Raw genomic sequence first — 27,343 nt, forward strand, 5'->3', positions numbered from 1 at the left:
CAAGGAACAGGACAAGAGCCTACCACTGATGGCCTCTGAAAGACTCTACTGATCAAGGTAATGAAGCAGATGCTGAGACTCATAGCCAAACTTTGGGCAGAGGGCATGGAATTTTAAGAAAGAAGTGGGAGATAGAAAGACCTGGAGGGGACAGGAGCTCCAAAAGGAGAACAACAGAGCCAACTCCCCCCCCCCCAAAAAAAAACAAACAAAAAAAAAAAAAAAAAAAAAAAAAAAAAAAAAAACTGAGCCCTGGGAGCCCTGCAGAGACTAATACCCAACCAAGGACCATGCATGGAGAGGGCCTGAAACCCAGGCTCAGATGTAGCTCTTAGACTCAGTCTCCAAGTGGGTCCCTAGTAAGGGGAGCAGGGGCTTTCTCTGGCAAGAATTCAGTGACAGGCTCTCTGATCACCTCCCCCTGGGGTGGGGGGGTGCAGCCTTTTCAGGAAGGCAATGCAACCAGTCCTGATGAGACCTGATAGGCTAGAGTCAAAAAGAAGGGGAGGAGGACCTCCCCTATAAGTAGGCTAGGGGAGGGGTATAATGGGAGAAGAGGGAGGGAGGGTAGGATTGGGAGGAAACCAGGGAAGGGGCCACAGTAGGGATACAAATTGAATAAATTGTAATACATGATAATAATAAAAACAAAGCAAAAAAATTACAGGTTAAAAAACAAGTGGGGCTCATAAAAATCTAACAGTATCAAAAGTAATTCATGTAAACATTGTTTATACTGTTCTAAAGTACCTCTAAGAGAAGTAATTGCAGCTCAGGAAATCAAAGCCTAAAGCTGATCTATGATAAGAGGGTTAAGTAGAAAGTTGTTCTTTCTGAAAGTCATTTTTTTAGTATTTTTATTTATGAGTAATGTATATTTTGGATCAGGTATTAATCAATTGTGATACCATACTGTTCTCTTGAAATACAATAGAAGACAATAGGTAGGTAAGCCAAGTCCAGCTTGACTAAACTTAAGTATTAAATCATTTTACCTTTTCATGAAATGCTGTGATTAGCCATAGGTCCACATCAACGCTGGTACCTCGTTTCTCTGCACCAATGAACTGTAATATATTCTCATGCTTCATTCCAGGTAAACTATAGACTTCATATTCATTCTGCCAGGACTGTTTGTCCTATAGCAAAAAAATAAAGCATGGTAAGAACACAAAAGTATAAGAAAATAAATCACACTGAGATTACTAGAGTACGTTCTAAAATCGGAACAAAATAAGCAAAGTGTAAGTGGTACAACAACAAAATTAGCTAAACATAGTGATCTTTTATTTTTTATTAAAGAAATCTGTGACAGGTAATAACAATAATCCAAAATAAATCCTTGTCCTACCCCATTTCCTCAAAATCTACTTTCCTATGTTGCTAAGTTTATAAGCATAAGCATTCAACAAGAATCACTGCATTTCTGTATTTTAAATGGCAACACATTCTGCTTACACATCACTGCAAACACTATAGGTGTGAAGTTACTTAGGCTACTATTCACAATCGTCTGCCTGAAAGATAAATACAGACAGACTAAATACCTTAGAGAACAGTCTCTCTTCCGCCTGCCCTCCACACCCCCAAAAGCTAACAGTATCTTATTTTTTTAACTATCAATTACTCTTTCCTGCAAGTTATCTGTGTCTACTGTATACTTCTATACAAAAGATGAGTTTCTTTTCACTATGAAAAGACAGTGAAAATGAGTTACGCTACAATGTATAGTAAGGAAATCTCTGGATCCAAGATTAGTTTAAATTCTGGCTCTTCCTCTGACTTTTATAAAAGTATTCATTTTCCAGGAAACTAAAAGAATACTTATGCTGTTGGTCACTAAAGTGCTTACTCCATGTATATACAGATGATATATGAACATGCAACATGCAAATCATTACTTTGTCAATAAAAGCATTTGATAAAATGGCTGCCATCATTTCTATTCTTAATATCTGATGCCTTTTTCTAACTGCTAAGATTCCTTGCACACTTGAAGCATGGCTCTTATTATGAATCTTAGTAAAACACAGTATTTCTCTCTAAAAGAGCTACACTGCTGCCCACGCAGAAACAGACTCTCCGGGATGGGCTTGCGAAGAAGTGAGGAGGGGAAACCTAGGTATACCAAGGATACTGTTTTCTACAGTAACTCTGGAGTGATGGAGGCTGAGAGTGTGGCTCAGACTTCATTAGGAAGGATACAATCAGCCACAAGGATGCGTCACCAAAGAAAGGGGGAAATGGGCCTCTACAGTGTACCCGCAGTGCAGCAAAGTGGCAGCGGCGGAGGGGCAAGCCCTCCTTAGGTCAGGCGGCGTAACATGTGCAGCTGCACTTAAGGGGAAACTAAGTAAAGTAAGACTTTAGAAACCTGAATCACTACCACTGAGAAATTACCAACAGAAACTGCAATAATTACATATAAGGACTCAAAGTGCAATGGAAAGAAATCAAAGCCTGGCCAGGGAGCTCCAGACAGCAACTCTAAAGTAAAGCACACAATCTGTTGTTCTTTCCTGACAAGAGAAGAAGAAAACTGCTAGGTGATTTTATTTTTGTAACTGCAATACCTTAGTTTTTATTAACAAAACACAGACTATACATTCATTTATTGTGATTCAAATACTGCCAACAAACCCAAGCGCTGCATGTAGTCATTCTATTCCTCAGATGTGACAGCAGCACAAACAGGCTAGACTACTTTCCCAACTATCTCAAAGGATCACTTTCGAATATATAGTTTGTGTTTTGAGACTGTTGATGAACTATCGTGTCCTGACAAGTTAGAGCTTTCAAATAGAGGTAGAGAAAGTAGAAAACATCAATAGACATACCTGTATCGGAAATATTTTGACAGCCACATATTCATTGAGCAACTGGGCTTTCCAGACACACCCAAATCTTCCCCTTGCTTTCACTTCTAACAGCTGCAATGGCTTCAAACCTAGTAATGGGGAAGGTGGGGGTGGTCCTGGGTCCTAGAGATAAACAATAATAATACTGTAAATAAGCAGAACAGAAGACATTGATTCTGAAATGAGAAAAGGGTTAGTATATTAACGGACACTGTGAGCACGTGAGGAACTGTAATGTTAATGACCTTAACTGTCAGCCTGCAGGGACTGAGCTGCTGGGCATTAACGCGCAGCACTAAGCAAGCCATGTCTAACATAGCACTCCTGCTACTACTAAACAGTAAGTGGGCATACTGGGCAGCTCCTCGGACCAATGTCCCCAAGGCTCTCTGTGAGCTTCAGAACACTCTTAATAGTAGGCCATTGGTTTCATGCAGTTTATATTCTCTGAAAGGATACAGACTTGAAAAGTTCCAAAGCAGCAAAGTATGATCATTTCTCAAAAAAAAAAATCTCAAATCTATTACTTTCTCTAGTGCCTGTTTAATATTGACTCTTTCTTCATTAATTTCATAATACCCAGTCATTTTAAACAAGTATATAAAAAGCATTTAAATGTTTCTATAAGCATTTTGTTCATACTTATTTTTCAAGATACTAATAGTTTATCCTTTTAACTATTCCCCAAAACTTACTAAAAATTAAATATATATATATATATATATATATATATATATATATATATATATATGTTCTGAGGATAATTGAAAAGAAAAATAAAACAAAGTACAAATAAAATCTAGAAAAATGGTATGCATAGTCAGAAACATGGAATGTGAATAGAAGACAAGAGTGCTACTATAATGAATTTCAAAAATAGGGTCAGAATAATACATGAAAAGGAAAACAGCAAAGAAAATTCCCTACAACAGAATGGCAACCCTTTGCTGAAAGTGTTCTATCAGTTTACGTTACGCAACTAAAACAAGATGTAAGAAGCTTCTGAAAGCCAACAGACAAAGCATCAGAAATGTTTCAAAGGCTATTTAAGTTCTGTGAGAAGGAACCAAAATTTTTGTGGCAAGAATGGACTCCTGATGGTATTTCATATACTTAAAAATGGCATTTTATCCAAGATCATTGCATCTCACATCTAACTTTCTTCTTCCTTTTTAGATCTTTGAAATGTTCCAAGACTTAAGTGCTCCCTGGAGACATCCTTCAGCCACTAGCCTGTTTGGGAGTCTAAAAAGTTTCTATCAAGCATTACAATTAACCACCCCCCAGGGGGGGGGAATAATGCGAAGTATCATAGGAAAAAAAGAATGCAACTTCTAGACAGTCCTTATATGAAGGCTTGAAAACACCTATTTTTAAAAGTAAGGCAGAAGACTTCCTGTGACTCATCCCAAAGTCACGTTTTTAAATGGTTACGACGTTTCTGTTCCTCCCAAATTAAAAATATGAAAGGTTAATAAAGCAAAAGTACTTTTGTTTAGCACAGTGATAGACCAAAAAGGTTGTCTACAAAGCCTGCAGGAAGGACTGGCGCATAGAGATTCCTAGGGAAGGAAATCTCCATCTCTCTGGAAAGTTACTGTGGGAACCATGTTCTCCTTTACCATTCTACAACTAACCATCTCTGCCTGTAATAAGATTCTACTAACAGGAACAAGGAAGACTTAGAAGACTGGAGAGAATAAGGTGAACACTACTCTTCCAAAGGCAACAAAACCATCCAGTATGCAAGGTCCAAGAATATGTGTCCATGGACATACAAAGAAATAACTAAACAGAAAGGACAGGATCAGCTTTGCCAAACACCAATACAACAATCCTCGGATAATAACTGAAAAAAGGGAGAAAAGAGGGCTATACAGCTATAAACACTATGATATCTGACAGCCTTTTATATACTGACCAATGTCTCTAGAGATAACTTACACATATTTATTCTCTGTTCAAAAGGGTGCCAACCACAGACATGAGTCCAGACTATGAAACAGGATTAAGATTATCTCGTCAACATCTCAGGTTAATAATGTAAACAGTAATTCAAAGTATGTTAAATGTTTTCCAGATGCAAAGATAAACTTCAAAGGTCCTATAAACTTACAAAGCTCTCCTTGGTAAATTTCTTAACATACTGTTATTGCAGAGAGAAATTTTGGATCAACAGTTAATAATACAATTTTACCCAAAACTCTACCTCTAATTGCTACAAAACACACAACTGTCAAATTTTCTTAACAGTATAGAAAATTTAAATTAAAAAAAAAACAAATACAGGCCAATTTTTAAATGGGAATAAAATGATCTATAGAGGTTCATTCTTACCAACACCAGAAAGTTTTAAGATGTAGTCTTAATTATAATTAATATTCACAAATACTTAAGATTGGGTTAAAAGAGAAGCTTCTTAATATGGATAGCTACAAAATACATTGTATCACTCATCAATATACCTTTTTGCTTTTTTAACAAGAAGTTACTAGGATGAAGTTTTAAATGCATCCCTAAAATCTAAGTTTTACTTATTATCTAAGAATATTAGATATGACTCAAGTTTATTAGCATCATTATAGCAATTTATTCAGAAAAACTCAGTATTTGTTTCTAGGAATGGGGACTTCAATCATTAAACATCTAAACCCCTAGGAAGACAAATGAGAGCTTACAGTTTGTAAATGATGGCATCCGTAAAGCACAGCTTTGCCTCGCTGCACAGAAACATTTGGAGGGCAGCAATTCTAAGGACTACAGAATTTCTGAGACTCTCCCTTCAGTTCCCAGGGCTCTACCAATGACCATTCAAAACATAAAACTAAGAAGATGCTCATCAGAAGCTGCTCTGACTATTCTTTCTCAAGACATCAGAAAGGATGCTGAAGTTGCAGTTACTGGCAAAGCCCTATGCTGCCCCATGCAGTGGCATTAGTATGCCCACGCTGGGACATTGTTCAAGGGTGCAGCAAAGACATCTGTGATCAGTTCTGCTTATTTCCAAGTTAAGTGTACATTCTTTTCCAAATAGCCCCAACCTTCCCAGCAGCAACAGATTTCTCAAAGGTACTATTTCTTTAGCTAATTCATTTGCTGGAGATGACATTGGAAAATATAGATTTTAAGTTAACAGATAATGAGCTAGACCAGAAAGTCATCTCTTATTTGAATGAGTACAGGCTGACATTTGAAATACTATAAAAATTAGAAATACTGGGTTTCCAAGGCTAGTGACTTCATTAGGTTTTATCTTCTACTCAGAAGAAATAGTTATTTCTACATTCTACATTAGATAAGTATAAATACTGTTAAACCTTCAAAACCAAATGCTTTTACTCTGTCAAATGAATCATATTTGTATACAAAAGGGGACTTTTATAATAAAGTAGATGAACTATAAAGGATGCAAACTAAAGCAACAATAATAACAAAACTCTTAAGGACAAATGTTTTGTGTGCGTCTACAAAAGCTTTCACAACCATAAAACAAACATCAATGCATCTTACCTCTATCATTATATGAAAGGCGTGCTTGTGAAGAAAAAAACACAGGCAAAAGAAATTACGATTCATATTCAGAATGAAATGAAAAATGACACATCAGTTACAAAGGTGAAAGAAAGAATGATTTAGCTTCTTAAAAGTTGACAGTGATTCAATGGATTATAATTTAAAGATAAGGATTAAGAACACATTCCTTATAACCAGAGGAAAGTGTTATTTTAAAAACGTAAAGGAAAAATCTTTGGATCTTCCTTAAGATATTAGTAAATAAATTTTGATGCAAAAATAAGTCTAAATTACCTGATCTAGTGGGCTTCAAGCCAGTGAGTAAATTTTTTTTTTAAATATTACTTATTACTTGAAAAGATTTTTAAATTCTAAATTATGTGAGAGTAAGAAGGCAATTTGGTGGGGGAGACAGGAGTGAAATTGACTTCTGAACAGCAGAGGGCAGTATTGCCTTTAACAAACACCAGAAAACAGCCCTGAAGAAACAGTTCTCTCAGAGGAGGGTTTCTAATGGTTTTCATGGGTGTGTACATACATTTGCAGGGATGTATGCACGAAGGTTAGGGGACAACCATGCCATTCCAAAAGTGCCATTTCTGAGTGGCCTGGAACTCCCCAAGTAGACTAGGTTGGCCAGCACGCCCCAGGAACCCAACTGCCTCAACTTCTCCAGTGCTGGGATTACAAACATGCATCATCACACCCAGCCTGCCTGCCTTTCTGTTTTGTTTTGTTTTGTTGTTATTTTCTTTTCTTCTCTTTTTCCTCCTTTCCTTCCTTCCTTCCTTCCTTCCTTCCTTCCTTCCTTCCTTCCTTCCTTCCTTCCTTTCCTTCCTTCCTTCCTTCCAAGTGGGTTCTTTTTGTTTGTTCTTCCATCTGTTGACCCAAGGGAGTCTGAGCTCTTGATTTTTGATATATACATATATATTGTATATGTATTATTGCAGAGAATCTTCACGTCATACTTTCTGTTCACATTCTTTTTTTTTTTTTTTTAATTTTGAAACAACTCAGGGTAGTTTGGAACTGTTACTTAGGCTCCTAAAAGTAGCTACTGATGTTGCTTCCACCTCTGAAGTTGTGGAATTGTACATTATAGATGCACACTTCCATGCCATACATCAGATTTTTTTTTTTTAACAATTATAAGGTGAAACTAGTTAAAAACTACACATATATATGCCTGCACTTATATGACATTAATAGTTATTACTGCTTCATTTTCATCACAATGATTAAAAATAAAGTCTTAAACTTTAAAGCCCTTAAACTTAGAAGGCCCTTTTGTGAGTGAGTTGTAATGTCTCTGCAGCTTTAGTTTAGTTTTGTTTTTTCTACTGCTTTCATGAGAATATGAAATTTCCTACTCCCAGTGAGTGAATTACCTCAGTCACCTTTTTGGAAGGCAATAGGATCATGTGGTGAAACACAGTATGTTTTTGTGGCTATGTGTGTTCTCAGAAAAGACAAACTGAGAGAAAAAACACACACACACAAAGAACGATGGCTAGAATTAAACAAAACCTGTTGACAAACTAGGCCTGTTGTAAACCTCCCTGTCCAGATGTAGCGACATGAATAAATAAAAATAGATCCTAACAGAACAAAATTTAAATGACTTAGTTTGCACTTTGAATTAAAGCATTTGTTTGCAGTTCAAAATATGATTCAGCATGATAGTAACGTTAAATTTAGGAAACATGTAACAACTGAATAAGTAGTAATGCCTGGAAATGAGTATCCAAGCATATTTCTCACAGACAGAAGACAGAGTAGCAGAGATAAATGATTCAATTTTAAATTAAGTAATGTACATGTAGCCACTGTTGGGGAACTTGAAAACTCCAAACAGGTGACAACATTCCCCAGCTGCCGCTATTTCCACAGAGAACAGTACCACTAACAACAAGAAATGGCAATCCACTTTTTATACCAGTTGTTTGCTGGGCTTGCATCCTGTGACAATCATTCAGGACTATTCATTATCCACCAAAAGGCTAGCTTAATCCTACCACGCCATGAGAGAACATCAACATTCCAGAATACAATTCCTCTCTTACAGGAAATGCAAAGGCACAAGAATTAGTGAAATCTTGTTTAAACATAAGAACTTTCAGAAATAAAGACATCAGTGCAAATAAATGTTACTCTTAATCTTAGAAAAGTATCATGCCTATTCAGGACACTTCCTAATTAATGAAGAGAATAAACTATAAAATACCCAAAACAAAAATGAATGAAGATAATATCAAGCTTTAATGTAAGAAGAATGGGCAAGACCAAAACCAAAATAATTAAATTAACTAAAACACATAAACAAATTTTAAGTATGTATTTGTGGATATACTTCTCAATAAATGAATGTTAGAACCAAAAATACAAGGTAAACAAGAGGCACCAACAACAAGCTTTTCCAAAGTGTAAATTCTTATAGTATATACAGCCAAAACATGCAAAAGAGATTACAAACTCTACAAACAGATAAAAGTTCACCTAACAAAATAGTCTGGATTCACAAAATAGAAAAGGAAGCCCTGAGTGAGTAGTCTGCACTGAAACTGTAAGTAACTAAAAATGAAATCAGTAAAAATTAATGCCAAGTAATTAGGTTTCCAGATGAGAAAGGCTTGCTGCTTATCAAAAAGGAATGAAATTGCTGCCCAACATCAGAAAATATAGGACCATATTCACCTACTCATTTATTCACTCATTTAGAAAAGTTTACTGACTGCATTGTTTGTCTCAAGTACTAACTACTCAAGCTCTCATGAACTTCACAGCAGACATGCCAATCGATGATTTGAACTAATAAATGCATAATTAAAAACTAAAAGCAGCAGTAAGGAAGTCACTACCTTGTTGAACATTTGTAAAATACCTGACTTTAAAAAAAATAAATAAAACTGGCTAGTTTTTCCCTGAGGAGAGCACTCTGAGGGGAAAAAAAAAAGAAAGAAAGAAAGCAGTAAATGGTAATAAAAAATAGTATTGGGACACATCCTAGATTTTAGATTACACAATCACATGGATGAGTACTGAATTTATTGAAAACCAGGTTTGGAAAAGACGATCATTATCCTTGAATTGGAAGTACTAAGACACACCTGAGTGGAGCTATTTAATAAGCAGCTATCTATGTACATCTAAAATTCAAAGAAATCATTCTAGAAATACAGACTTTTTATGTATTATTCATAAATACGCATACAATAAGTGCTACAAGCTTTTACTATTTACTCTCCACAACAGAGAAAGAGAGAGAAAGAGAGAGATTCTAGTGAGACAGAATCTTGAGTGTATCTAGTTAGGCAGAAAAGTAGTTTCCATTTATGTTTATCTTTGTCACCATGTAACAACCTCCTCTTGTGACTATCAAGTGTCCATACTATGTGAAAACTGAAAAATTCTGAGCATGTTTCCTCTTCAGTCATCTAATTATCACATATTCTTAGAAATGTCACAATTCTTTATTCTTTTGAGACTATCACCAAGTAAGAACAGAAATAAAATCCATAAATAAGACAGTAAACTTCAGGACAAAGGTTTCTGAGCTAGAAAGACAGGTGAATAAATTAGCAGGTGAATAAAGCTGATGCTGTCGAATGGGTCAGCCATGGCTCTATTAATTAGATCCCAAGATTCTTTATAGTGTCCCTCATCCTACTTTTCTTGAAAACAAACAAACAAAAAAGCAATGTGGATAAAATAAGGACTCTGAACAAATTCCCTAAGCAGTTAGCAGCCCATGGGTGGAAAGTCTCCAAGAGATGAAGAAGTCCATTCTCCTCTTAGTCACTCTTAGTTCAAAAGCATGAGTGTTGTGACTAGTTATAAAAAAAATTTACTTTTATTTAACATTTATAATGTCTAAGTGAAGATAAAAACCAAAATGAATGTGTTTATACAGGAGTAAACTCTAGTACTAGAAAATTATTTAACTACCAGGTTATACAGACACAAATAAAACTTGTATTCAATATGAAACAGTGAAATCTTATCAATTTTCCTTAATTTAGTTTTCTATGAATCCCATCTAATTACTAATTGAAATATGCCATTCAATCAATGGACAGTAATTCCTGAGTAAATGCCCAAACATTGCCACTTGGGCTGGGATTGTAAGTCTGGTCATTTCACCTATCAGGGTCCCAGTGTTCTCATCAATTAAATGAACTTCCTGTAACAGGTATTTCAGAGTATTGCAACAGAAGCAGCTGCTATGAAAATTACTCTTTTTGGTCAGTTTTGAAGCTGCAACAGAAAGGACAATGGCAGAAGACAGTTACTGAGCATTTTAATACTGACCAACACCTCAAATGCAGTTCTCCCAGCACCACAGACTGTCAATCAGGTCTCTCCTCCACTGGCCACTCCCTTCCTAAGCTCTTTACCTTCATTTCCAAGTGGCAAAGTTAAATAGGCACACCATTTTCACCTTAGCAGAACATAACTTGTGAGCACCAAGAGGGCAGGCAGAGAGGATCCTGCACCTGTACTAGGCAGCATTTTTAGTTCAGGGCTCAGAGCAAGTAAGCAAGCACCAAAGAAGGAAGCAGCCCACCATCTTTACTTTATTACCAAATGAACTTTTCTATTTCTACTATTTCAAATTAACAGATAGGGGTTTGAGAGCAGTGGCATAACTAGGAATAAAGGAAAAGGTCTAGGATAAGGTCTGAGAAATGAGACCGCTAGAGAAAAAGCAAACAAGGTTTGCCTCCTCCGGCTACTACCTTACACTCCAGATATAGAGTAATCATGTACTCTGGTCTACACTCATGAGTTCACTTCCTGGCTGGCAAAAGAAAAACTGCTTTCCAGATGCTAAGAACTGAATGGCAGTCACCTGCAATCGAGTATGTATGTTGCTAAAACTTCATTTATAAAATGTCTTTCACAGTAAGTGTAATATACAGCTTTACTCTAGCTAGATTAAGCTCCATGGTTTTTATCTTCCTCTACCTCCTTTTACTTTTGAATACAGAATTTTCAGTCAATTTCCAAATGACTATATTTAAGCACTTGTAAATTAAAAAAAAAAAAAAAAAACTTTTTATGTGCTTGGTGAGGGTAATTTTTCAAGCTATATGTCTATTAATAATTTCTAAAAATAATTCTTAGAAGTATTTTTTTGCATTTTGTAATTATTTGTATTATTTATTACAATTTATTCACTTTGTATCCTGGCTGTGGTCCCCTACCTTGTCGCCTTCCAATCCCACACCCCTTCCTCTTCTCCCCCTATGCCCATAGGGGAGGACCTCCTCCCTTCTAAACAGAAGTTCTTAGAAGTATATTTTGAATGAAGCCGCAATTTTAGTTCGATACAAAAATAAAATTATATATTACAGTGGGACACAAAAGGAAAAAACATCTACATCAGCTTTGTACCCTTAAGAATATATACATATAAAGTATACAAATATAAAACAGCATTATATCATATTTTAAGCATGTTAAAATAATATGGTTGGAAATACTTATAAAATGTAGATTCTCCTCTCAAAAATCTCATACTAAGCTGATAAAAGTAGAATACTGAATACCTTGAATGTACACAATTTGTATCAACACACATAAAATTTTAGTATTTCCTTAGTACTCTACTAAGTTTCATTTAAAGATACATCATTTGATGGACTGAGATAAATGACACATTATGCTAAAAGATCTATTTCTCTACACTATGATAGTCTATAAAAGAAAAATAGTATTTCATAGTTCATAAGAAAAAAATGCTAAACTAAAACAGATGAAGCCAGAGAAAGGTATCCAAGGTTGAACACCAATCTTAAAATTATTTATACAAAGTGATAAAAGAAATGCACTTTTTGATACAATTCTTTCCAAATAATTTGTGTCCATATAGCAAAGTCCTGTTTCAAGCAGAAACAACGTATATTAAATACTCTAGCAATTAAGCAGTCAATGTACTTGTTTAAGAGCTTCCTCCAAGATATAAGCAGTCTATCCCTCAAGGAAACTCCTTAAAACAGGAAAGTAAACAATTCAAAACAGCTTCAGGAAATTCCTAAAACTGATCAGATTTACTTGGCCTCTCTCTACAAGGGCAATAAAAACTGAGCGTCCCTCTCAGTCCTAACAATCCAAGCTATAAAGAAACTCAAAAAATAGATAGATAGACAGACAGATAGATAGATAGATAGATAGATAGATAGATAGATAGATAGATAGATAGATAGACAGATAGATAGATTAAAAAAAAAAAAAAGAACACTCAAAAGAGCAAAAGCTGCAGGGAAGACTCTGAGACCAAACTAGCTGCCTAGAAAAAGAACAAGTCAGCAGACCTGCCTAAAGGAGAGAGGACACCCTCCAACCTGTTGGGCTGCCTGAGTCTATGCAGAGAACTCTCAGATTTTGTGAGCTGTCACCCATACAAGGATGAGCATTGATGACACATCTGTCCTTGAGTCATTTTTGCCTGTAAGTGACAAATTACCCATACTGTTGTTAAGTAACCCCAATCAAACTCATGGTTCACCAAGCTGGACTTGAATGATATTGTTACTTTTGTCAGTTGTGGGACTCCTATCTGGAGTGAACAAGCGTGTGTTCCATCGGCCCAGGAAAATTTATGTCACAAAATACTAATTCAAAATGGATCAGACCTGAAAATGTTCTTCCTGTGGCCCAGGTTCTATGGTATCAGAAAATCCTACGCAAGCCGCCAAGGAAGGAAAGTAACTAAGAATCCTTACCCAGGTGTGACACCTATAACAATAACCAGCACGATGAGATAACCATAATGATGCAGTAGGTGGTAGCCAACAACTGTCTGGCTGGACTTAAGGTCCACTTGACAGAAGGGAAACAATGCCTGGTACTGAAAATTAGCCAGATCACCAGGGCTAATGAGGTCATGGATCCTAGAGAAAAAAATCTACTACCACTATATGGCTAGATTAGCATAATTCCTTACTATATTCTAAATCTTATATGCACAAAAAAGTAAAGCTCTCATCAAAGAAGCCTCTCTTTAAAGCAAATGGAGACCATCACAGAAAACCACAACCAGACACAATGCTAACTGAGATCAACAGATTGTGGAAGCCTAATAGACACATCTACATCACAGCTCCTGTATCTGTGGTTCAGGAAATATTACACAAGATGGGGTGGAAAAGTTTAAGAGCCAGAGGACAAGGAAGTCTGTGGCAAAAAGTCTTTCCTAGAAATGGCTATATAAACAGGACCAATGGCAGTATCACCATGAAAGGGAAATCCACCCCTAGATAAAGAACCAGGTAATTAATAGGTACAGAAAGGGGAAAAACAATCTTTCCCAGGGATAAATGCTCTAACTGGTTATCCAATATAAGGGGATCAGCCCTGAAACCATATACAAAAACAATAAAATCAGACACAGTAGGTTGTAGCTTTACATTTATGCATATAGTACAATAGATAGATAGATAGATAGATAGATGATAGATAGATAGATAGATAGATAGATAGATAGATAGATAGATAGATAGCAAAATAGTCAAAGAAAAGAAGCTGTTGATGTGAGAGTGAGGCAGGAAGATGTGAAAAGAGCTGGAAGAAAGGAACTTGGTGGGAGCCTGCAGGAGGAAGGGAAAGGAAAAGTGATAATGTAATTATATTTTAATTAAAATGTATTTTTAAATGTGTGCTTTTATAAATAATAGATTAATTTTCTAAGTATGATTTAATGCTAAATATTATCAATATTAATTGATATCAATATCAACATGCCATATTAGCAATAAAATTTAGTAAGTTTCTCCTACATATTCCATAAGAAAAAAGGAACACATTTTCCTAAACTGGCTTAAATATGTTACCCTGTAACTTGGTCTCTCACTACTCTTCTATGGATGCGCATATAGTTCACAAGCAAGAAGAAAATTCTACAAAGCACTTTCACAGATGACTTGGTTTCTGGTGGGTAGTAATTTGGCACTGCATGAAATCACAAGCTATTATGACTTTAATATTAAGGTCAATGGTTACTTTGCATGCTCAACTTGGGGATCCCCAACATCTGAAAGCCCTTACTCCATCTCAAACCAACAACTGGACAGAATAAGGACTAAAGAAGATGATTTCACTTGTTGCAATACTAAAGTGCTATTTACATAGCCTTTTAAAATGAGCAAAAAGACTAACTTCACACCTCATTTAATGTAAGCAATTCTAGACTTCAACATTCACTTTATCAACCATAATGTTTTATCAGTACAAACACAGCTCTTATGAACAGGAAACTTAGGCTCACATACAGTTATACTGAAAACACATTAACTTTTTATCACAAAAGGTTTAATAATAGAGTCCATCAATTCCCTCATATCCATGACTCACTATCACGAAAAAAAAAAAAGTTTGCATTCAATTTACTCACTGTGTACAAGCTTCTTCCTATGTGTGTACAGTGTTTCAGCATAAGCAAAAGAAATGTGGCCTATATAAAATACAGTGAGGCTGCTTCCTGAGTCTGTGATCATGTCACTGTCTTATAAAAGCTAAGAACACTTCAACTTATAGCATGAAATACAGCCTCAAGATTTATCTTAAGGCAAAGTTCTAAAAGCATCTGAATGTTTATTACAGAATTCCTGGGAATAATGTTATCGTCTCAATGTGACTCTACACAAAACAAACTCAAATTAGTATTCAGTGCTTGTAGGATGGGCATTCCTCACAAACACTATAAACACAATTGTTACATACTTTGTCTTCAAGAGGCTTGTAACCTAGTTGAATAGCGAGATATGATATAATACATATACAATTTCTATGACCTCTTCTCTTCTAGGCTTATTTATCTGAATCACAGAGGAGAGAAAATATAAATATCTCTCTAGATGCATATGCTGGATGGCTTGGGGTATAGTATAGAGAAAGAACCAGAAGATGGCATACGGTGAACCACACATGATGGGGTGCACAGCAGTAAGAGCCCCTGAGTATTTTTAATTGCAGAAGTATCATAATCCACACGTAAAATATTATTTTGACAATAACAGAGGTGGAAAAAAAGGGTATAAAAGCAAGAAGACCAGCTTTAAGGTTATATAGACATCAGCCTCAAGGGCAGACACATTCTGAATATAATACTATCAGGATAAAAGGTGGTGAATAAGGTCTGGGAAATGGCAGAGCTGAGAACAAAATTCTCCAACTTTCCCTCAGCTGACTGGGAAAGCAGTGACACCAACAAACAACAGAGAAACACTGCAGCTGAGAGCTACAACAGGGAGACACTGCAGCTAAGAGTTATAAAGAAACAGCAGGAGCTTCAATTATTAGGCACACAGAGACTTGCCATTTTGATATCTTTAATCATGCTAAATTATTTTAGAGTAAATGCTTTTTGTTCATTATAAGGAACCATAATTTAAAAGAACCAAATTTTAACGTATGTATGTCCTAATATCTCTTCAGATATTAGTAATAAAGATGAAAAATACTCTAAATAAATGTCTTTACCATAAAGACTCCCATTACTTAACTCACAAAAACAGCTTATTGATATTGACAAGGTCAATTCATTACAAAATACAGTTTATTGATAAACCAGCTGTTAGCTAAAGATTTGAAAGTTTCTCAAAGGAGTGAAAAATACTATTTCGTTTTCCTAAAGAACTTAAACACAGTGCAAGGACTGGCAAGCTGCAAGATCTTCTCACGACATGGCTTTTAGCTGGGAAGGTGAACACTATTCGGGTAAAAGGTAGACATGTCCTCAAGACTTTAAGTGTACACTGAATCTCACCTATCCACTCAATGCCACCTCCAAACACCTTAAACAATGAACACAGGCTGGTACCATCAAACCAGCAGCCAGGAATTTCTGTTGATGACCCAATCTCTTCTCAAAAAGTGTTTTCTGAATTCTCCAACAACGTTTAAAGAAAAGCACATGAGTAGTGTGTTTTCTGTACGGCTGTAAGTCCTGCTCCTTCATCTTCCCGAGGGGCTAACAGGAGGTGATGGGAGTGCTCACATTAGTAGGTGCACAAACTGCCTAGTATCTACAGCAGGAAGGCAAACCGACACTAACTTGATTCAGAGATGTTACTGCATTACCTAATAATAATCAGAAGTATCTGCTTTCTAAAAGCAAAAGCAAAACAGAAAAGCAGAAGGAGCAAAGCTTGAAAAAACTCTTGGTTTAAATTCCAGCTCTGACACTTAGCTTTTCATACATCACAGTTTATCTATAATCTAATACTACTTACTAAGTCCTATGAGATAAATTTAATTAAGCCAGTGTTTATTAAATACACTTTATCAACAGCCCCACTCTACGCTTTCAGAAGTGTGGTCCAGGAATGTTGAGTGTTCTAACAAATCCCAAAGATTATCTTTACATAGCAATAACATAATTTAGAAGTCATTGAAAAGAAGCATTTTATGTGTGTGCGCGTGTGTGTGTATGGGTGTGTGTAATTATTCATAACAGCACCCTAGAACTGGCATTTAAATTTCAATAAATGCTTAATGTAATTACCTCCAATTATTTTTAAATTTAAAAGGATTACAAAATTTGCATAAATCTCTCACCAAAAATTAGACTTAAAGCATTCAATTACAGTTTCAGAGAAAGTCTGAGGTGACCAGAGCAAGATGCCACATAAAAAAAAAAAACAATGCCATTTTGCACGCAGTTTAAAACCCAAAGAAAGTTTAAACTCAGTTCTGTGTTGAAATTTTTATAAGAACTTGTCCATGCCAACTTGCTTAACTTCAACACTGACTCCTTATTTGTCAGCATTTCTAAACATGAACAAGAGTATCAACAGCAAATAACAGCTAAAGCCCAGAGGAAAACACTAGTACCAGATCTCGGTTTATTATTTAGAAATAGTAACCATGTCTTTCCTTCTTTAAAAACAAAAGTATTAAACCCTTCAATTAATTCACACAGGACCATCTTAACCACACTTTTATACCCAGCATTGAATATACCTCAATGTTCTATCTATAACGTTAATGTTCAATATTTCCTTTAATACAAATTCTAAAAGTTATTTATAAATTTCCCTTAAATGTGGTTTTTAGGTTTTTCTGTCACATTTATGAATCTATGGTAATTTCAGGGAATTATTAAAACAGAGTACTTTTCTTCTAAATTTAGATATTAAAGCAAAATTTTAAAGTCACTGACAGAAGTATGGAACAAGTTATTTACCACTGGGTTTATTTTTCCACATATATCTTCCAAAGATTACAGAGATCAATGAGATAACACAACACATTGTTGGGTGTGCTATATAAATAATGCTCAGGTAGAATTGTTCTTATTAAAATACCAGATTTTACTATTTTCTTTTACCAAACTTTACCATTTAGCTTACTAACATTAGAAAGACACAGTTTAAACCAAAAGACCCAGAAGGCCCAGAGGGAAAGGAAGAAGGACCTTCCCTATCAGTGGACTTGGGGAGGGACATGGGAGAAGAGGGAGGGGGTGGGATTGGGAGGAGATGAGGGAGGGGCCACAGATGGGATACAAATTAAACTGTATTTAATAAAAAAAAATTAAAAAAAGAAACACAATAAAATTAGAATTTAGAGATGACTCAAGAAAGCATAAACAAGCTATCAGCTTTCTTGAGCATGCAGAATACCAGCTACTTCCATAGAAATTCCCTGTAGCACCAGACCAGTGATAGCACGCTACGTAACAGATACTAAAGAAAATGCAGGGATTTTAATCTTATTACCCAGTACACATTTTCAGAAATATTTCTGAAGTGAGTGAAATTCAAAGAATTTTTCTAAAGTGTTTAGTATCCAATAAATATTTGCTTTGCTATAAACAAATAACACATCAGAACTACCCCAGCAATGCATAGTAAGAAGTATTTCTCTGCCACTTTTATCTAAAAGATATTTACACACACACACACACACACACACACACACACACCTACACTCTTTATAAAACTTCTCTTTCCCTTACTTTCTTGGCTAACTTTCTGGGTCAATTCTAACAGTCAAGTGTTATTTTGGCAAAGAGTCTTTAAAAAGGCATTAAATCTGAAGAGAGAAAAGTATGGAGAAGAGAAAGAGACCACTTTTTCATTATTAATTACTTCAAGATGAAAGCAGAGTACGTTCCAAACTTAAAGCACTGGGATAATAGGGAGACTCTACAGAGGAGACTAGAGATGTCAAGACCCTAACTCTACCACAACCTTTGAGAAGTTTATGACATACAAAATCAGTAAGTCTGCAATTAGCTAGAGTTTCCATGACAATGAACATTCCAAAAATGAACTCCAAAGGAGTTAACATATTACTCAGTTATACTTCAGTTACTACTTCTTTAAAATATAAAATGAGCATCAGAAAATACAGGACAGTAACTTACTTGAGTAGGAACAAGTACAGGAGGGTAGGCCATCTTGTGATGTCTATACACCCAAAATGCACAAATGACAATCCCAGCAATTAACATAAGTGGTACCAAGGAATAAAGCAGGATGTTGTAATAGGGTGGCTTCGGTGTAACAGGATTTGAAGTGGCTGTGAAAGAGGAAAGAGGAAATGTCTCAGATTTGGTCTACACAATCCTGGAATACATAGTTAGCATAGAGTCAGATTTGAGGAAAAGTAGAACATAAGAAAGTAGAAGTAAATTACTTCAGCAACACAAATATAATTTCAATTTATGAGCAGAACAAGTATTTATCTTCACTATATACTTACGCTGTGTTACTTCCATCTCCGGAAAGTAAGAGAACTTTTCATTACACATATTCCCCTCACAGCAACAAAAGTACACTTCAGGGCTGTCCTTTTTTTCTATGCAATCAGTCCTATTTAAAAAAATAAAAGAAAAAAAAAAAGAAAAGAAAAGAAAGGACAAATAATTAATACCAATATCATTATACAGACCTACAATAGATATGTTTCTTCTGAGACAGGAGTCATTACTTTCAAATTCAAGGTGTTTATGAGTATCCAAAAATCAATTCTTAAAATTAAAATTGTTTTCTAGACTTCTGGTACTAACCTCAGCAGAAAAAAATAAACATCTGAGTTTATGATGCTCACACTGACTTCCTGAGACTATTGCTGTAATGCGATTTGTAATGAGCAACCTAAGGTAACTATCTCCTTTGTTTTTTGTTTTTTTGTTTTTGTTTTTTTTTTTTTTAATTATTAGAGAAGCTTGAAGAACATAAAGTCAGTGAGGCAATTTAGTCTAGGATTCGTATTTGCTCGTGGGAAATATAACTTCCCATCTTGTGAAGATTAAAAACCGAAAACTAAATATAAGCTAAATAAACACATACACTAAGTAATGTGAGCTTGTATATCATGAATAGAACATATTTCAGCATCAGAGGCCCAAACTAACTTTGGGAGTGTCATTTTTCTTTCCTCACAGTAATAGAATTATGATTCCTGAAGGGTTGAACAGATTATGATTTACGAGAGAACAAATATTAACAACAAACACATAGGACCTCATACCTCAGACTAATAAGAGTCAGGCTGAACTAAATTAAAATAAAAAGCAGCAGCTTGAAAAACAAGCTCCAATCAACTACTAAGAAACAGCTACATACACCTGTCCTTTAAATATTGCTGTTAAACCTCAGTGACCCTAAAGATGCAGCAAACATCTGCCTGAAGCATTGTGGCATATTAATCACAGTACAGCTGAGACAACTCCAGAGAAAAGCTGAAGTTTACAGCTAATGGCTTTACCAGTATCAAACTCTAAACAGAATCTATTAATACCTACTTAGAAAAAATTAAAAGATAAGTGAAAGCTGTTTTCACAATATATAAGAAATATGAAATTTTACAATCCTTATTTAGTCATGCCTCTAAGAACTGAAAAAAAAATATACTTAGAAAATTCTCTTACTTCTCTTACTAGCCTTATTTGTTTTTTCAATCAAATTCAAGGCATGAAAATTTGATTCAGGGATTTCTATATTATCAGCATTTAACACCCAGAAACAAAGTGGGTATAATTATCACTGAGAGAAAGCATTTTATGCTGAGTAACATATTCTTCAAGGCTCTAAAAAATGGTTCACTAAGCATTTCAGCACTGTCTGGATATCATATAAGTAAACAATGGGTTTAAAACCAATAAATACAGTAGTTTTCACTACACACTCATGTGTATGTACACACACATACACACACAACTTCCTGATATGAACTAATAAAAGATCAATAAAAGTAAAGATGACCCCAACATTTTTTCCTAGGGTCTTCTCATTTCCTTTTATAAGAGCAGATATCACTTGGTTATATAACTCTACTAGTATAGACCAAAAAAATCAGAAATACTGGTAAAGAATATTAATAAGCTGGGCATGGTGGCACATGCCTTTAATCCCAGTATTCAGGTAGGCAGAAGCAGGCTGTGAACCGAGGTCAACCTGGTCTACAGAGGAGGTCCGGGACAGCCAAGGCTACACAGAGAAACCCTGCCTTGAAAGAAAGAGAAAAAAAAAGTATAACTCAAGTATTAAAAATAAAACTAAATGATTATACTTTAATATATCATGAAGTAGAGCTAATTTTATCTTCATCATTTATTCACTTAATGCCTAAAATCACATATGGCTAACCGATCATCAATTCTAGGTAACTGATGCTCCTAGGAACAGAAAGATCAGCAGACATAGCCTAACTTCACCTACCTGGGGCTCTGCAGGCCTCTACCATTCTACAACACCCATCCCTAGTGCAAAAGCTGTAGTACAGGCAAGAAAATGATCAGTTCAATATTGATGTCCCTTCTTACAGAAAGATCAGAAGGATTCAATAACATGACCATTTATTTTATTTCTAGTATAAAGCAATTTAAACGAGATCTATTAAAGAAAATATAGCTTTGTTTTAGTTTTTCGCTCTGATATCAGTCTAAATATCAACTTAAATATCTCTTGGGGTAAAAAACAAAGGCCTAGTTACAAGACAAAAAAGAAAGGAGGTCAGAGATATAAAGATGGAGATTGAATGGAAATTAAGTACTGCAACTAAGCAATTCCTCTCTGAGCATAGACTTTCCAACATATATATTATTTTCTTTTAAAACAATTTTTAAATTGGCATTAAAGCTTATAATACTAATAAGATGGTAAAAATTATTCATATATAAGGGTTCTCACTATTTGTAGATTACTCAAAATATATCAAGGATAAAGCATAAACATGGCATGTTTATTACTTAGAAAGACTTTGTCATTGGTACATGTTACTATGGTCTTCATAATTCCATCTTCACAACAGTAAGAAACACTTACGTGAACATCCATGCATCTCTTTTCTTCCCAAGGTGGGACAGAGAGAAGGCAAGTCACTGAACTCTCATAAAACTTCAGTGCAGTCTTACCTGTCATAGCAGTTGATGTCATCCAGCCAACAGCCTTGCTTCACTATTTCAATGGAACCAGAGATATTCTTCCAGGTAGCAAAGCAATGTCGCCGTTTATCTTTATCACCATAGCAAGGCTCAACACCAGTTTGATTGGTTCTGTCTCTTTCCCAATTAGCATTAAAGAAAAGACACTCCTGAGTTTCTGATCTACCCAGTATAGCACCTGTAAGATAAGAGAACACTTAATGTAACTACAGCTCTCACGACCTATGTTCTCAAGAAGCAGCCCCCACTTAAGGTGCCCTTGTGATGTCACCAGCTTACTCTCTCCAATGTTGTAACTCTGCATCTGCTTCCCCGCACTTTAGGCATAAAAATAACCACCGTAATCTGAATTGGCCACATATGTCACAAGATTTCTCTTGACAATGTCAGCTTCATTGACGAATACAAAGAGTAGCAAAAATTGTTAATTTTATTACATTTCAACCTTTCCATGGTTGAAAGGGTTTTTAATAATCTGTATGACAAAATACAACCTAAGCAAACACAATTCTCCTATACAGAGGGGCTGCAGTTCCCTCAACTCTGTAGCCTAAACAACCAAGGTCTGTGGAGAATTTGGAATCTGGCAGACATGCTCTCAAAAGTGAGTCGGGGTCACTTAGGGATACTATCATCCTATCTGCGAATAGTAATACTTTTACTTCTTCCTGTCCAATTTGCATCCTGTTGATCCCCTTTAGTTGTTCTTACTGCTCTAGCTAGGACTTCACTGTGTTGAAGACATACAGAGAGAGTGGGCAGCCTTGCCTTGTCCCTGATTTCAGTGAGACTGATTTAAGTTTCTCTCCGTTTATTTGATGTTGGCTATAGGCTTGCTGTATACTGTCTTTACTATGTTTAGGTATGTGCCTCATAGCCCTAATCTATCTAGGGCTTTAAACATGAACGGGTGTTGGATTTTTGTCAAATGCTTTTTTGGCACCTAAGGAGATGATGATGTGTTTGTTTGTTGTTTGTTTTTTCATTTCAGTTTGTTTATATGGTGGATTACACTGATGGATCTCCATATTCTGAACTTCCCCTGCCAGCCTGGGATGAAGCCTACTTGGTTGTGGTGGATGATATCTTTAATGTGTTCTTGGATTTGGTTTGTGGGTATTTTATTGAGTATTTTTGCATCGATGTTCATAAGCTAGATTGGTCTGAAGTTCTCTTTCTTTGTTGGGTCTTTGTTTGGTTTAGGTATCAAGGTGACTATGGCCTGATAGAATGAGGTTGGTGATGTTCCTTCTGTTTCTATTTTATAAAATAAAAAGTATTGGTATTAACTCTTCTTTGAAGGTCTACATGAAATTTGCAAGCAATGGATTAAACTAGAAAAGATCATCCTGAGTGAGGTAACCCAGACCCAGAATGACACACATGGTGTATACTCACTTATAAGTGGATATTATCCAGATAATATAGCATAAACATACTAAAATCTATAGTCCTAAAGAAGCTAAACAACAAAGAGGACCCTAGGGAAGAGCCTTAATCCTCTTTCAGAAGGGCAAACAGGATAGACATCGGAAGTAGGAAAAGACAGGCAACAAGACAGGAGCCCTGTCTTGAAAGACTCTTATGTAGCAGGGTACAGAAGCAGATACTGAGACTCATAGCCAAACTTTGGGCAGAGTGCAGTAACTCTTATGAAAGATGGGGGAGATAGAAAGACCTAGAGGGGGCAGGAGCTCCACAAAGAGACCAACAGAGCCAAAAAATCTGGGCTCAGGGAGTCCTGCAGAGACTGATGAATCAACCTATACCATGCATGGAGAGGACCTAGACCCCCTGCTTGATGTAGCCCACGGGCAGCTCAGTCTCCATGTCTGTTCGCTAGTAATGGAAATGAGGGTTATCTCTGACATAGGCTCTGTGGCCAGCTTTTTCAACATCTCCTGGCGGTGAGCTAGCCTAATGAGGTCACAATGAAAGAGGATCTATACAGTCCTGATGAGACCTGATAGGCTACGGTTAGATAGTACCAGAGGAGGGCCTCCCTTATCAGTGGAGTAGGGGAGGGACATGGGGGAGAAAAGGGGACCATGGGAGAAACTGTGAGGAGATGAGGAAGGAGGCTATAGATGGAATAAAAATTGAAAAAGTTGCAATTAATAATAATAATTTAAAATGTATTCAGGAAAAAATGAGTCTGTTAAAGCAATTACTTAATATTATTATGTATTGTCATAAATTATAAAAATAATTAATATGTATTGTCAATGGTAAAATTTGAATCTGTTGGTAAAAACAAGAATTATGGAAGACCTCCATCTACTAGCATTAGGATAACAATGTTATAGTAATATCTTTGGTAATATTAACAAACGTGGCCTTTGAATTCTGAGTAAGGAAACGAGCAAGTATTCCGAAGATCCACAAGATTCAGAGAATCATTTTCTAAAATAATTAATATATATACAAAAGCACTCATGTGTAAAACAAACCCAAACAAAGTGAAACACAGATCAACTGACTTTAAAAAAATATATATGAGACTACTTCTTCAATTTTGGTATCATATGAAAGAAAAATACAAATGTCTAAATAAATTACTAAAATATTCCTCTTTTCTATCTTCTGGAGGTATCTCCATCCCTGATCTCAAGCTGTACTATAGCACAACAATACTAAAAACTGCATGGTACTGGCATAGAAACCGACTGGTGAATCAATGGTATCAAACAGAAGACCCTGAAATAAATCCACACACCTATGGATACTAGATTTTTTTTTTACAAAGAAGCCAAAACCATTGGAAAAAAGACAGCATCTTCAACAAATGATGCTGGTCCAACTGGATATCTACATGTAAAAAATGCAAATAGATCCATACTTATCACCCTGCACAAAACTAAAGTCCAAGTAGATCAAAGACCTCAGCATAAAACCAGACACACTAAATTGATTAGAAGAAAAAGTGGGGAAGATCCTAGAACTCACTGGCACAGGAGACTACTTCCTGAACAGAACACCAACAGCACAGGCTCTAAGAGCAACAATCAATAAATGGGACCACATGAAAGCAAAAGACTGTAAAACAAAGCAAAAGACACTGTCTTCAGAACAAAATGACAGCCTACAGACTAGGAAAGGATCTTCACCAACCCTGTATCTGACAGAGGGCTAATATCCAGAATATATAAAGAACTAAAGAAGTTAAAAAGCAACAAATCAAGTAATCCAATTAAAAAATGGGATATAGAGCTAAACAGAGTATATCAAATGGCAGAAAAACACTTAAAGAAATGTTCAAACGTCTTTAGCCATCAGGGAGATGCAAATCAAAACAACCCTGAGATTTCACCTTACACCCATCAGAATGGCTAAGATAAAAAACTCAAGTGACTACACATGCTGTAGAGGTTGTGGAGAAAGAGGAACCCTCCTCCATTGCTGGTGGGAATGTAAACTTGTACAACCACTTTGGAAATCAATCTGGCGCTTTCAGAGACAATTAGGAATAGTGCTTCCTCAAGATAGCAGCTGTACCACTCCTAGGCATATATCCAAAAGTTACTCAAGTACACAAGGACATTTGTTCAACCATGTTTGCAGCAGCTTCATTTGTAATAGCCAGAACCTGGAAACAACCCAGATGTCCCTCAATGGATGCAGAATAGATGCAGAAATTTTGGTACATTTACACAATGGAATATTACTCAGCAATTAAAAACAAGGAAATCATGAAATTTGCAGTCAAATGGTGGGATCTAGAAAAGATCATCCTGAGTGAGGTATCCCAGAAGCAGAAAGATACTAGACTTATAAGATAGGATAAACATACTAAAATCTGTACACGTAAGGAAGCTAAGCAAGTAGGAGGACCCAGGGTAAGATGATCAATCCTCACTCAGAAAGACAAATGGGATGGACATTGGAAGTAGGACAAAACAAGAAACAGGACAGGAGTCTACCACAGAGGGTCTCTGAAAGACTCTACCTAGCAATGTATCAAAGCAGGTGCTGAGACTCATAACCAAACCTTGGGCAGAATGCAGGGAATCTTATGAAAGAAGGGGGAGTTAATATGACCTAGAAAGGACAGGAGCTCCAAAAGGACCAAATATATCTGGGCACAGGGGTCTTGTCTGAGACTGATTCTCTACCCAAGGACCATGCATGGATATAACCTAAAACCCCTGCTAGGACATAGCCCATGGCAGCTCAGTATCCCAGTGGGTGCCCTAGTAAGGGGAACAGGAACTTAAGAACAGGGACTGTCTCTGACATGAACTCAGTGGCTAGCTCTTTGACCTCTCCACCCCTCGTGGGAAGAACAACCTAGTTAGGCCACAGAGGAGGACACTGTAGCCAGTCCTGTTGAGACCTGATAAGCTAGGGTCAGATGGAAAAGGAGGAGGACCTCCCCTTCCAATAGACTTAGAGATGGGCAGGGAGGAGACGAGGGAGGGGGGGGTTGGGAGGGAATGAGGGAGAGGGTACAGCTGGGATACAAAGTAAATAAACTGTAATTAATATAAAAAAATAAAAACAATTTAAAAAATATTCCTCTTTTCTAACTAAACTGTGTATGCCGAGATCAAAATAATACAACAATCAAAACACGTATCACAGAATAGAGAAATAGATAAAGAATACCATTGCTTTCTACTAAATTAATCATGAAAGTTACAAAATCACATTTCCTTTTGCTTCAGAAAATATTTTTCTTATTTTGGAATACAACGTGAATGAATTATAATAAATAATAATAAATTTTATTTATAAGTGACACACGCACACAATAAAGATTTCTTTTTTAAATAAGGTCAAATAAGCACCCACCATTTAACAAACAAAATGCTAATTTAAAATGCCCTTACTTCTAACATGGAAAATATATAATCTACATTTTAAAAAAAATATCTGGGGTAGTTGTGTTATTGACACAAATTACCAGCCCAAAATTCTCATGTGTTGAAGATTTGATCCCCAGATGTGGCATTGAGAGGTTCCTGACCTAACCAATGAGTTAATCCCATGATAGAGCCCTCCACTATGGTATGTTAGAGGTTCTCTGGAGCCTGGTGAAAGAAGTCCCTTGGGGAGCAACGCCTCTCACCCTCAGTCCTTCCCTCACCCTGACCCCTGTCTGCCATGAGCCGAGTGGGCTAAACTGCACACGTTCCCAGTTCCCAGTTCCCAGCAGGCCTCAGGCCCACAGCAATGAAACCAACAAATGATGGAGGCAACGCAACTAGGACCCAGCATAATGTTTTTCAGTCTTTGATGGCTGGTATATTATTCTAGCAACAGAAAACTAACACAAGTTTCTTAATTTTAAGAGCCTAAGTAAGTCTGAGAACAGCTGTTTTACCATGTTCTCAAAAAGATGTAATTATGAGTTTATAATATCTATATGCACAAACGCTGTCATGAAATGACATACTGTAAACTACACTGATAGCTGTGTCTCTGCAGTATATAGACGACGGTCTGCTACAACTATTTACCTATACATATCAGCAATCATTTTCTAAGTTATTTCCTTTCAGAAACTTCTTCAAAACATGAGCAAACCAAGTTTCGCTTAGACCAAAATTTCTAAAAGCATGTACTGCCCACACTTTTA

At 36.1% G+C, this 27,343-nt stretch overlaps 1 protein-coding gene across 1 annotated transcript in view; it reads right to left on the minus strand.

The window, feature by feature from the left end:
• Acvr2a (activin A receptor type 2A) overlaps positions 1-27,343 on the minus strand; it is an 85,384-nt gene that overhangs the window by 12,217 nt on the left and 45,824 nt on the right. The window contains exons 2-6 of the mRNA XM_055600368.1: positions 21,736-21,943; positions 19,080-19,189; positions 18,742-18,896; positions 2,838-2,981; positions 996-1,139 (exon numbers count right to left, since the gene is read on the minus strand). Of these exons, the coding sequence (XP_055456343.1) occupies positions 996-1,139; positions 2,838-2,981; positions 18,742-18,896; positions 19,080-19,189; positions 21,736-21,943 (761 nt within the window). The remainder of the gene's footprint in view (positions 1-995; positions 1,140-2,837; positions 2,982-18,741; positions 18,897-19,079; positions 19,190-21,735; positions 21,944-27,343) is intronic.

The sequence above is a fragment of the Psammomys obesus genome, unplaced genomic scaffold (genome assembly GCF_907164565.1).
Source record: "Psammomys obesus unplaced genomic scaffold, mPsaObe1.curated_primary_1811, whole genome shotgun sequence".
Lineage (NCBI taxonomy): Eukaryota > Metazoa > Chordata > Mammalia > Rodentia > Muridae > Psammomys > Psammomys obesus.